General features: G+C 40.5%; 1 protein-coding gene across 1 annotated transcript; it reads right to left on the bottom strand.

The window, feature by feature from the left end:
- Window positions 1-1,666: 1,666 nt before the first annotated feature.
- cdk7 (cyclin-dependent kinase 7) lies at window positions 1,667-7,498 on the bottom strand. The gene is made up of 12 exons (XM_020100848.2): window positions 7,347-7,498; window positions 7,051-7,110; window positions 6,926-6,959; window positions 6,760-6,827; window positions 6,535-6,603; window positions 5,141-5,251; window positions 4,458-4,576; window positions 3,977-4,076; window positions 3,792-3,878; window positions 3,546-3,695; window positions 2,807-2,945; window positions 1,667-2,043 (listed from the first exon to the last, which is right to left on the bottom strand). Exons 1-12 carry the CDS (start codon window positions 7,410-7,412, stop codon window positions 2,015-2,017), a joined length of 1,032 nt encoding a protein of 343 aa, XP_019956407.1. The 5' UTR covers window positions 7,413-7,498; the 3' UTR covers window positions 1,667-2,014.
- Between the last annotated feature and the right edge of the window lie 6,565 nt (window positions 7,499-14,063).

The following is a 14,063-nucleotide window of genomic DNA, read 5'->3' as shown; positions in this document are numbered from 1 at the left end:
CTGGAGGGGGAGGGGGAGGTGCCTCAAGCAAAGGTCCGTAACATCAATATGTCCGACACGCGTTATGATGATTCAGTGCCATGTATTCTGAAGTAGCCTAGTAGTTGAATCAACATCTGTATGAAGTCAAAAAACTAAAGAATAAAGAAAGTACAATTCAATAGTATTTCAACAATCTTTATTATTCCCTTTCACATTGAACTGGAGGGTACTCTAATTAAAAATAGTAATAATACAATAAATTGTATTTTCTTGTTTCAAGTAAAATGAGGTTTGCATTTAAAAACAAAATAAAGAGCTGTATGACCTGAATTGACCCCAATCCCTTTTAATACTTTTGGTGCTGTTTATGCTATGTTGGTGGTGTTATGTAAATGTGTTCAATGATGCTATGCTTATGGTTTGCTATGTTAATGTAATGGTTATGTTATGTTACTATCATCTTCATAAAACACCACTTCCTTTAGCTTTTATTATTATTTGTCCAGAAGTACTTCTTCAAATCACAGCTTCTAAATCATCATATAAAGAGCAATACAACATAGATCTCTAATCTCATCTAATCTCTTCAGCGAAACCAGTACACCTCATTCTGTAGATAATGTTAACACATCTAAACCCACAGATATCTTTTGACTTTAAACTCTGCTTCACATAAGGCTGTACCCTCCCTGTCTTCTTCATGCTAAGCCTGTAATCATCCCACTGCAGTTCTTTGCGGTCATATCATCCTTATGCAGACATATGAGTATCACTTTCTCTCAAAAACCCTGTGCACGTGTTATGCAACCACTTGTGGGCAACTGTGGGCAGAGTCCCGCGGTGGCTTCACCGACCAATGAGGTGGCCTTTATATGAGCTGATAAGGCTGCTACTGTGGCTCTCCATGACTGTGCTGCTATTTGCCAAACCTGTCATCTGACCCAGTCACCCACCACCACTACACAAAGTCATTGTGCTGCCACTCAGTGCTGTATTGTGGACATTTATTATTAGGCTTGAATGACACACTGTGGCCTCTGTCCTTAACTTGGGGTTTCATGATTTCAAATCCAGGAGCATCTCTGCTCAGAGCCTAAGTCATCAAACTGACCAAGTGTGGTTTTTCAGTAAAATTGACGTAGCTTCAGGGGTATTTTAAAAAAACATGATCTCAATGTGAACTGACTGAGATTTGATTAAATATGAGGATTGAATTTGATCTGACCCAGTTTGACAGAAAACCAAAAGTGCAGCAGACTGCCTCTGAGACCACCAGGCCTCTGACATGTCAGACTGTGTTGGATCACAATAATGTTGAAGAGAAAGGACAGGGAGGGAGAGAGGCACATAGTTGCATGACACTGTCAAGCTTCGAGACATCCTGAAGGTTATGTCTCATAAACACAGAGACAGACAGACTCACTGACTTTCGCGACCATACTGAGTAAATAAACCATATTTCTGTCCACGGACATTCGACTGGCACAAAAGCAGACGGTAAAAGTAAGAACATGAAACCTTTCTGCCCTGAGCTATGAGTGTAATTGTATGAACTCCAGAACATTTCAATCCTCACAATCATGCCTTAATAGCACAGAGGAAAAACCATTATAAGATATGTATAAAGTTACTTATGTAAATAAGAAGTCTCAAACATAATCAGAAGCAAGAAATACACCATATATGCATACGCACCATTTATTGGTCTTATATACAAAAAATAAAAATACATCTACATGAAATAATTCAGACTCGCTTGTTTGGTTGTTCTCAGTCACATAAATAGACAAGATCCAACAGGCTCCCCCAGTTTAGACGTTGATGAAGAATTACCTGATGCTTAAACGTCTGACCACAGACGGTCTCTGGCATTCATCCATTGCTGGACACGGCAGCAGCTTGATTCATAGAGCTAAGTTCAGGCCCAGATACCCGATTCATTTAACAGCTATAACCTCGAAAATGTCCTTTTCCAGTGGACAATCCCGAGTAATGTGGGAAGCAACCATCTGATTCCCCATGGCCAATCTGGTCAGAAAACGAGCTTCTTCTTCATCACAGCTGAAAATAATACAAAGACTGTCATCACATACTCTATGGAAAAAAAGATAACATTCAGTTTAACATTCAGTCTGTGTTCAGGACAATAAAGCCAGATACCCTATCTACACTGCATGTGCGAGAAAATCAAGCCTATGAAGAGCAGTCTGCTAACCACTTAAGTTTCCATCTGCTGTAAGTGTTTGGATGTTCTCCCTGTAATATACGATAGCAGAGCATTGCATATAGTCAGCTCAGATATTTTCCAAACCACACGATTAAGCTGGAGAAGCTTTGAACCTCCCAGTAAAAGCAAGGCCCGTCCTCAGTAAAACATACCCTCTCACAAACCACTAAACTGTACGTGTGTGAGTTCTGCTTCACTTTATTCTGAATATTTAACTGTAGTTCAATGTGCAGCCAACACCCTCTGAATTGGTAGGTTCAGGAGAGCGGTGTTCTAGATTTATGATTTCAGTGAACCACGCACAGAGCAGTTTCTTTGGCACAAGTCCACAACATTCTACATGTGTAACTTCGGCCAAATTTGGCTTCAAACATAACTTGCAGACACTTTTCATTTTCCTGTTCAAACCATAATTGAACAGTTTTACCATAATATTGACCAGTTTTATTTAACTCAGGGCAAATCAAGGTCAGGGAAACACTTAGATTTTGGTATATTTAGCAAATACAATAAGTGAAGTATGACTATGTCAATATATATTTTTCTATATGTATATAGATAGTGAATATGGGTTTAGACTGTGTGTGTTTTTTTTACTTGTCTCCAGTCCTTCTATTTTCCTCTTGAGTCCGACTGTTTCCTTCTCCCTTAGAGCCTCAGCTGAACAGTTGGGTCGAGGGAGCTGGGGGCCAGGAGTGGGACCAGGCCGATTACTGAAGTACCTCATCTTCAGAGCCTGGAGAAGAACAGACAAAAGTGTAACTGTGTTATCACCTGCAGATGACCAATCATGCACTAGCAATGTCTACAACTATACACACGAGTATCATCTTGTAGGGCTGGGTTACATGGTCAAAATTAAATGTTCATGTCAGTCAATATAGATTTATTATAAATATTAAATGTCATAATTTAAAGACTTTAGTGATGGTTGTGTTTTTAAACTCTACTTTAAGAGCAGAGATTGAAAAAAACTTGATAAACTGCAAAACATGTTTCAAATCTGAGGTAGATCAATTGTGTGTTATACTTCCACACTCTGCTAACACAATGCATCATATATTATAATATTTTGATACTTTGCCTTATTGCTACTGATGAAAATTATACTGTGATAATTATTGATAAAGTTTTATAGCCCAGCCCTGTCATGTTGTGTAATGTATATCTTTGTCACCTTAGCATATGGCTATGATATAAAGTCTGATGTTTCCAAAAAAGCAAAAAACTACAGGAGACACCTATATAAGTGATTAAAATACACTAAATAAGGTTTAGCAAATGAAAATCAACTATACCTTTCAAGTCAACCACTGTGCTTTAGCGTGCTTATTACCTGAGTTGCTGTGGTCCTTGTCGAGGGGTTAAAGGTGAATAAGCTCTGTAGAAGCTCTAGTAAGTCGTCTCCTGCTGCACTAAATATATGTTCCAGAGGTGTGCCGGGGAAGATTTTGAATGACACATAGTCTGGTAGACTGCTCACTCCCTGCAGAGACAGTTGACAAACAAATGTATGCAAGGATTCTTACCATCTGACCAACGCAAATACAATCACAGACATAGCTGGGAAAAAAATACCAACAGGCCATGTCTCTTCTGTGGGCGTCCCAAGAGCCTCAAAGATCTTAGTCAGCTGGTCGAGATCTGAGTCTCCGGCGAGGAATGGTATCTACAACAATAGGAGACATAAAGAGACATGAGCATGGATATGAAAAACACCAATCTGGCATATTGAATGAATATGTCTTTAAAGTGAGGTTTGTATACCCGGAGGAGCAACTCTGCCAGGATGCATCCCACTGCCCACATGTCAACACCCACACCGTACATCCTGGCACCAAACAGGAGCTCAGGGGAGCGATACCACCTGGGAAAGTGTTCAGAGAGACAGAGAGTTCAGTTTTTACAGTTAGCCAGTTAAACCATAATGAAAGTCAATTCCAGCAAGAAGATTCATTCTATTATACTGTAATGAGGACTCAAACACAAACACATTTCTGATTCAGTGTCATCAAGTGGCCTCATCATTAACTTGAGAATTCCAGTAATCACATGTCTTAACCAGACCCAATGTTAATTCCTCATGAGACAAATTTAACTTGATAGAATAAAGCATGTGATTAATTTATCTAAACTGAATAAGATATAAGATTATCTATGATATTTCCAATGAGTTTAATAAAAGCAGAGGAGAAACAAGTGTTAGCTCTGTGTCATTAATACTGTGAGATAAAGAAACAGCACAGACCTGGTAACGACTTGGTGTGTGTAGACTCTGTTGGGGCTGCCAAACGATTTGGCCAAACCAAAATCAGCCAACTTCAACACTCCGTTATCGTCCAACAGCAGATTATTGGGCTTCAGATCCTAGATATACAAAGCAGAAAAATATGCATTACTGACTGTAAATGGTCTTCACAACCATTGTGCTACAATACAAGTCAGCTTCACCTGTTCAGACACACATACACACACAGCTTCTATATCCCAGGTTTTTTTTTTCCAAATCACAAGGCTATTAGGGTTCACTGTCTTGCCCAAGGACACTTTGGTACACTGGAGAAGCTGAGGATTGGACCTTTGTCCTCTTGGTTAGTGGACGAACCACTCTATGTATGTGTGTGTATGTGTATGTGTACTTGTACATATATCTTTGTAAGGGACCAATTAAAGAACCATTTTATGGACTTTACGGAGTGAAGGCATTCAGGGAACTTTGGCCTGTCCTCACTTTTCTGTTGTTTGAGGGATAAGACTTTAAGTTTTAGGGTTAGAATTAGGTTTAGGCTATGAAAAGGGTTTGGGTAAGGCATTTAGTTTTGTTGGCTTAAGTTAGGGTCTATGGAATATACCGTGTTATGCCAATGAGTGTCCTCACTAAGATAGAAGTAAACAAGTATAGGTGTGCTTGTGAAGTATTAGCACTCTTACCCTGTGTAGGACCCAGTGCTGGTGCATGTACTCTAATCCCTGTAGAGTCATTAGGATGTAGGCTTTGATGTTGGCTGGAGTCAGGACAAGGCTGGTGTCCTTGATGATCACCTTAGAAAATAAAAACAAAGCCACTTAAGTAAAGGCAGATATCTGATGACTAATAATATCCATCCATTACTTCATGTTTTTACATCGCTGTAGGCCAAACATTTTATGATTATCAGAGCAGATAAGAGAATTAAAGCGATCTGGGATACATCAGGGGAGAAATGAACAATGCTGTAGCCGTTACACAGCACATTTCAGATTCAACCTTTCACCCAGAAACTCTATTGTTCCACCACCTCCACTAAAAGCATCCATAGCTGATAAGCCCATGCATCCCGATCTTAAAAATGTGGCCTAAAAATAGTCTTTCAGCACCAGTAATAAGATGAGCATCATAATTCATCCTCAAGCCTGTCCTGTCTTTCTGCTGCCTGTGAGTTGCTAATGGCATCATTTCATTGTGAGAGCCGAGTGATATTGATTCTTTTTAAAGTGTGTTTATCTTGTTTTGCATCATTCCATTTGGATCTGATATATCGGTGGCGGGCGCCCATCTGGAGCCTTGTATGCTAAAACAATCAAGAGGAGGAAAACATAAAAGCCTTAGCGACCCAGTGGAATCACTAAATGGTCAGATGATAGCACTCACACTGCCATCTTAATTATGCAGCTTGTATTTTCTTTGCTTATATTCTCATCTGATAATCACAGCTTTTCATCATTAACAGTGAAAGCTGATCATAACAGCAAATGAATATTACAGTTACTACAATAAGATCCACTATGATGAAATCAAACTTTTACATGCCGCCTCTTTTTGGTCTTTATTAACTGGGAAGAAATAAGGGCTAAAATTTCCATCTGGTAAAATGCAACTTATTTTATTATTGTGATTACCATGAATAAAAAAGTTAATCTTCATAAAGACATAGCCTTGTGTATAGTATGATGTAATCAAGAGGTGATAATCAATCTTTGAGGCCACAGTTTATTACATTGGTCAATGGAATCACTTCCTATTTTACCAAACAATAATTATGTATTTTAAGGAGTTGCTATGAATAAGATAGGAAAAAAGGAGCTTTATTTTCCAAAGGGGCCATGTTAAATATTTAGATTTCAGGTAACACAACTGATAATGACGGGTGATGTATTTATTTATTGTTCCAGGAAACAACATATAAATTCCTTTCCTAAATCATTTTAATTTGACTGAATCAAAATTAGAACATCCCAAGACTCTTAGTGGGTTGATGCATGGAAAGCATTATACAATATTATATTGGTGTCTGTTATCTTATTACTAACAGAGACACAGACAGACAGAGTAGGAGCTGTCTCACCTCTAAATCTGTTTCCATGAAGTCAAACACCAGACTGATGTTAGATTTGTGTCCAAAGGCATCCAGCAGCTGCAACACATATTAATGCACGTATTAATGCTCAGTTCAAATGAGTACACTCACTTACAAGAGAGAAAGATAACCCCCACCCCATCACAACTTATAGTAATTTATGTATGAACGTGAAGATAAAAGCATATGGCGCCATGCTGACTGTTCACTTACCCCAATGATGTTTGGATGATGCAGCTCCTGCAGCAGTTTGATCTCTCTGAGTGCAGTTCTGTTGATACCTGTTTATACAGTGAGACATTGACAGGAGGATATAAAACATGAGCTGCACTGTGAAGTGAAAACATTGAATGTTTACTATCACTCATTCAGCTCTCACCATCTTTAGCCTCAGTTCTGTGGCCAACCTTAATCTGTCGGGAACCAGACGAAAAAACAGCTATTAAACACTAGCATAGCACAATAAAGCTAACAGATGTCCTGACTTTAAGCTCATTTTTGTACCTTTTTAATGGCAACTATGGTGTCGGTGGTTTTGTCCCTGGCTTTGTACACGGTGGCGAACTGCAGAGGAGAAACAGAGCAGTGAGAACAGAAACACTGAGGCCAACATTACTTTGTTCCTTCATCGTCAGTGCTGCAGTGAACAGCATGCAAGCATCAGGGCTTTGTTGACACTGACAAGCGGCTAACACTTGTTAGCATGCTATCATTGTTTCCACACAACTCGCTGCGACCCTCTGCGGAGGGCCGGCACCCGGAGGTAGCGACAGTGAAGTGGGGTTTATTCCTCTGCCTACCTGACCCTCTCCCAGGAAATCCAGTTTTTCATATCGTTTAGCTCTGGATTTCACATCAAGCGCCATGGCAGATAACTGTCACTTCATCGGGAAACCACTTCCTGCTAAGTTAAAGGTCCGCTACGACCGTTTCCGGGTTAAAGGAGTTTCATTTGACCAACACCGCCACCTACCGTTCAATCAAGACCACAGCCTGAAGAGGAGGTAGAGCTCAAGAGAACAAGCTAATGTGTTCTTTCTATGACTGCCACTACTAACCTACTATTACCTCTACTACTACTACAAATAATAATAATGATAATTGAAATAATACAGTTTGATAATATGTTACATACCTCTGCTCGTATGATTTTTAATCAATGATAGTAAACAATTTCTGTAACATTCTTAGTTATGGTGCAATGTACAATACTGTTATGGTCCTGAGTTTTCCTTTTTTATCTATTCGATTTTATTATTTTTTGGAGCAGTTAGCAGTTTGACATTGGTCTCCCGAGAGTTTCTTCTGTCAGTTAGGAAGGTTTTGTGATCCATGCACCACTGAACACATCTCTACATCCCATCTCCATACATAGTAGATACCCTCACATCCCACAGGATTAGGCATGGCTCCTCTCCTTTGACCCTCTCTTTCTCTCTCTTCCCCCCCAATACACATGCACAAACACACACACACACACACACACACACACACACACACACAGAGTTTCATTTTCATGTTAAGTTTGACAAGAGGAGTGTGAAGGATCAGCAGGCTTAATACACCCCCTCCTTCCATCAGATGCGTGTACATTCATATCCTGACAGCCCACAGATCTGACTGACAGGATCGTATGTGTCAATGCAACCATGCAGAGAAGTGAAGAGAAGAGAAGAGAGGAGAGGAGAAGGAAAGAACGGAAAAGAGAAGAGTAGGAAAGAGGAGAGGAGAGAAGACTAATGGCTTTATGTCATCAACCTTTTGGGGCGCACAGACTTTAATATGATACATAAATGTCCAGTGGTGAACATGAGTCAGACCCACTCACATCACTTCCTCTAAAACAAATGAGACATATTCCATCCTGCTTTGATTCTGATATGAGTTGAGAGTATTTGTGCTCATCCCCTTCAGACTCTATGTGAGGCTGTGGAGCTGCAGCTGAGCTATGAGTGATTCTGCTGCTGGTCTTTACAGTTTGTTGCAGTAAATCTGGTGGTAAAGCATGAGCACCATTATGCACAATAACTCACTTTGCTTATATGTCACATGAGCAGATGGCGATGCTGTGGAGCTGTTGTGTGTACCTCTGTGTGACAGGCAGAAGGAGACTGAAACCACAAGGCTGTTTATCAAACTGGTAGGAAGTGGGTGTTGTTGAGCGAGGACGTGTCGCATCACCACATCCTGCTGCTGGGAAGCAGCTTCAGTCAGGACAGTGATCGCTCGATGTACAGTAAACAAAAAATGCAGGGCCAGGTGTCTTTTCATGTGTGTGTGTGGCTGCTGTACACTGATTGTACAGCTAGGACAATCTGGAGGGTTTAACATAAATTGAAAGAAAGAACATCTGGGTGACCACCAAGATCTCTTCTTTTTATTTGATGTATGCATAACCTGCATAGCACATATTCTGTTACACACACTAACACAACTGCTTTGTTCTAAGCCACCACTACCACATGCAAATCATGCGTGCCATGTCAAAATGTAGAATCAAAGCTCTAAAGTGAAACTAGAAATGCACCCAACAGTCTCCTTAAATCAAAACAAGCCTTATAACTAAGGACACATTAGGTTTCTCATATACACACTGGTGGTAGTTATAATGAAACCAATAAAACCGCATTTGAATCCACTAGGTTAAGATTTTTAGTTCAATACACATGAAATTGCACTTATCAATACCAACCCCCTCAATATGTCTCTATGTTTTTGAAAATCAAGATTCACAGATAGCTCTCTAAGAAATCAAGGAACATACCCTATCTCACTCTGTTAAAAAAAGAGGAAACTAAATTCCTGGATCCACCCTCTGATCTGGATCCTCACCAAAAATTTAATGGGTTCTTTCCTGACTCATACCACATCCTTCCACCAAGGTTCGTGGTAATCCATCCAGTAGTTTTTGCATAATCGTGCTAACTCACAAACAAATGGCAATGAATATGTGAAATATATGAACAAAAAGTTAAGAGAAAAAAAATGAAATCTTCTCTCTAAGTGTTTCCCAGAATGTTTGCTCTTGTAAGTGGACTGTGTTCATAAAGCACTTTTCCAGTCTTATTGATCACTTAAAGCGCAAGACTAGTACTGTACAGACCTTCTGTCCATGTTTTAGTTTGAGTCATTTATATGCCTTCTGTTAGATCACTAACACAGGTTTAAAGGGAACTTTGACACACTGAATGTGTGAGTGATGAGTGATTCAGCTCGATCACAGTCAGTGCTGCATTGTACACCTGCTAAACCACTCAGTCTTCATTTTACTCACAGAGTCTCAGGGGAAGTGGCAGTGTACTGTTATCAGGGGGAGCTTTCCCTCATTGTTTCTGTTTCTGACTTTCTCACATAGGCCCACACGCACACACACACACACACACACACACACACACACACATACACTGCTGTATCTGACCACATGCACAGAATAACTCAACAGGATGTCGTAGGGTGGATGTTTGAGGTGTGAAGGTTTGCACAGGCCGTGACAAACAATATCGGTTTCTGAGAACTAATTATTATTCATGTGTTTAATTGACACGGCCTCTGTTAACCTCTTTGTCTTCTGCCTCAGTGCAGGATAGAAGCCAGGATTTAGACCCGACTCTATCAAAGTTATCGCAAGACATCAACCATGCACTGTCCGCAACATAATTCTTTTTTCCATTTTAAGTTTATTCTTGCAGCTGTCTGTTGTGACAGAAAGCAGAAGGACAAACAGAAGGACTATCATTATCTTTCTTGCTGCTGTTTGTTAACAATCAATTCGAAGATTCATCAGATTGGTGCTGTCAGTCGTGGGCCTTGCTGTTAGATGCCAGAACTGTCAGTTTGCATAAATATTAGGGCAGAATTTCTTCTGTTCACCACTGTCTTCCTCCAGCATCTGAGGCAACGGCATACGCCGGGCCTTGCGGAAGACTTCAAGATGAGCTGCTTGATACAGAGACAACATTATGATAATGTCCTTATAAGTAGCAGGGGGATGGGCGCGGTGTCATCTCTTCACATAGACGGAGCCAGCAGGGAGTCTACAGTCAACTGCATTTAGGGTAGACTTTATTGTTGTCTTGGCTCCCATCCTGGTTGATGTTTTGTTCCGTTCTGCATTTCCTCTCAGACATCATTATCGCTCTCATTAGGAGAATCTCTATCTCAGCCCAAAATGGAGAACAACGTCTTGTGATTACTCTTTCTCTCCCTTTATTTGTGTGTGTGTAGTGTGTATGTGTGTGGTGTATGTAAACTGCAGGTGGGCAACAGAGAGCAGCTCTGTTTAAATGAATTGCTGTGTGTAGCCTGTACAGTAGGGAGGTATTACAGATTACAAGCTGTGGGACTTGTGAAAAGTAAACCAGGACGGATTCAAACCCATGTCGCCATGAATGCTCTCACTGGGTCTTATGAAACTGAAGGCAGCAGGATGTTGAAGGCAGATGTGTTTGGGGGGTGGATGAGAAGGTCATTGTGGTTCATCTGAGTGTTTCAGGACTTGGAGATCTCGCTGCTGTGTTTCCCAAGAAGTCATTTACTTCATTAACCCAACCAAACCAATGAGGCCTCAGTAATCAACCTTGTCACACGTCCCATTAACTTCTCACTCTCTCCCTCCTACTGACACACACATGCACACACAGGCGCTTTTGTCACGCAGCACTGTGTGCGCACACGCACACACATTGACTTCCATTCAATGGAGGCAGCCTAATAAAAACCTTAATCCTAACCCTAACAACAACAAAAAACCTATATATGTAGGAATTGCCATATCATGCTATAGGCTATATCTAATATGATTATTATCAAATCTATTTTCATCTTTTTTAAATTAGAAACCCTTCTGTTTATTTATCAATTATTATGTAATGCTGTCATATTGACATTTACTGGGTTCACTGGGGAGAGACCATGAGAGCCCTGAAAAATTAAATAATGGGCTGGAGCTCCCCTTGCCCCACCTGTGAAACCTTTTTTTATGATACAAAAATTATTTGTTGTGATGGGCTTTTCAATAAATCAATTATGGTTTTTACTAAGGAAATAATTAGTATTTTTATGTGCCTGTGCCTTTTGAAGCACTCAAGTGCTGTGTTTTAACTCTAACCTAATTCTAACCCTAACCCTCAAACCCTTTAACAGACCTTTGAAAAGGTCAGGAAAGGCCAAAATGTCGTCACTTTCCCGAAATGTCCTCACTCTGTAAGGTCTATGGTCAAAATTGTTCTCGCAAAGACATAAGTAGATGTACACGCCCACACACACACACACACACTCCCTCAGCTAACCCAATTACCTCAGTCAGTCCCTGGGGTCTCTCAGCTCTGATGAACCCTCTGCTGCCCTGTGAGATTAGTGGACTCCCTGAGAAAAGCCCTTCATTGATTGAACGTGAGGCTCTCGCGCTCACAATGTCAGCTCAAGGTTAACACGCTGACTCTGGCTCCTTGACACAGACAAGTGCTGTAGCTTTGTTATGAATATCAGTGTGTTATTGTTATTTTAGCCCCTCTGACTCCCCTGCTTATATTATTCATAAAGACATTCACCTCTCTGCTCTCACTGTCTTTCTGCCATTCATCTTCATTGGCCCCACTCAAAATGATTTACCAAAGCCTTTATTAATTGATAACTCTTTTTTTTACCTTCTTCCTTCACCTCCTCAACACAATCTGCTCTCCACCCATCGACGACACTGTAGAGGAACCGTTGCCACATAAAAGCCTCTGCATTTGGTGAAGTGGTTTGAATGAGATTGACTTTTATGTATTGCAAATCAGCCACGGAAAGCATTTACTTTGCGTCCCACTTGAGGGAATGAAGATCTTCCAGACAAAAAAGGCAGGAGGCGATGAAGGAATGGGGGCAGCCTCTCAGTCTGTAACAGGGAGTTAGATAAATGGCTGGATGGGGAAGACAGATTGATCTTTTCATGTTGAACTTGATGAACACGAGTGATGCTCCAGATTTCCTGTGGCGGTGAATAGAGATGAAAAGATTATTTCGATATTTAGATCATTCAGGCAGGAACACTGCCCTGCACTGCTGTCTCTTTCCTCCCCATCATAATTCAATATTTACAGTTTAAGCTGGAAAACTGCTCCCTCTTGGCTGCCTGTATCTGGTATCCATGGCAACAGATTCGGCAGAGTGAACAGAGTGCCTTCTGTATGTGTCCGTGTGTCTGTGTGTGTCTGTGTAATGTTTACTGATACACTGCAATTGATTGGTTGTTGGGGAGCAGCTGTTGACCCTTCGCTCTCAGGGGTCTCTTTGTATTCTTGCACACATCCCGAATCAATAGACACACATTAATGTGAACACACACACACATGCATGCACGTACACACAAACACACACTGTATTCTATATTTGTGAGGTCTTAGAGTGCATTTTAGTCAACCTTTTTTCTCTTCCCTGAAACCCTCAAATCAACCTCCAAATGAATCTTATTCTATATTAAATGTAGCCTTCATTCATAAAGATATTGTAAACCTGATCTTAATCAAAATGACCCAAGTGCAGCATGATCTCAAATCCATTTTTAAAAATAACACAGCATTAAAATCAAAGCGAGAAAAATCTTGTATTGATTAGTTAAGGTTGGCTATATGTATCATCTTAAAAGTGTTTTTCCTCAACCAACCATCATGGTCATGGTCAGAAAAGAAAGAAATTAACAAATAGCCAATAAAGAGTTGTCGGGACAAAGTAAACGCTCCCACTGACACACACACAGGTTTGCACAGATTTTAACTTTGCATTGACTTCTGTAAATTATAGAAGCCTAACAAATACATAATCCCCAACCCTAACCTTAATATAACCGCAATTTACATTTTGCCACTAACCTTAACACAACCTCAGAAAGGATGTATGCTGGTCCTGACAAGGCTAGTGTTTATGCTGAAAAAGGTCCTAAAGAGGTGACAAAAATGAGTACACACAAACACACACACACACCCACAAACATGTTTTTTTGAGTCTATATGTCACAGCAGGGGATGTGATACACGGCAACACCCAAACCACTGATGGCATTGCAGTTTTTTAAAGTGTATGTTTGAAAGTGCTGTTTGTTTACATGCTACTGAGCTCACAATCAGAAACACTGTGCTGGCTAATGAAATATCTCCCACTGAGTGAATTACACACAGGCACACACAAACACACACACACACACACACACACACACACACACTCATCCCGGGGATGAGTAACAGCTAGTAACTGTGGGGCACCACAGGGAGAAAGGTCACCTGAAATCATTTGCATTGGTTGTTAATGGTAAAGGATGTTTTCCATACAAGGAAGGTCAAGTTTTGCATGGAGACATGAAATAAACATAATGTGTGACAAAGAGGAATTAATGGAACAACTCTGGCTTGTTCATGTTGGGCTGATGAGAGTTTTCCACCATGCTGTAATTTGACATATTAAGGGGAGAGCCCCAGCACACACACACACACACACACACACACACACACACACACACACACACACACACACACACACGC

The sequence above is a fragment of the Paralichthys olivaceus genome, chromosome 4, assembly GCF_024713975.1.
Source record: "Paralichthys olivaceus isolate ysfri-2021 chromosome 4, ASM2471397v2, whole genome shotgun sequence".
Taxonomy (NCBI): Eukaryota; Metazoa; Chordata; class Actinopteri; order Pleuronectiformes; family Paralichthyidae; genus Paralichthys; species Paralichthys olivaceus.
The sequence above is the reverse complement of the archived record's forward strand: the minus strand, read 5'-3'. Positions and strand labels throughout refer to the sequence as shown.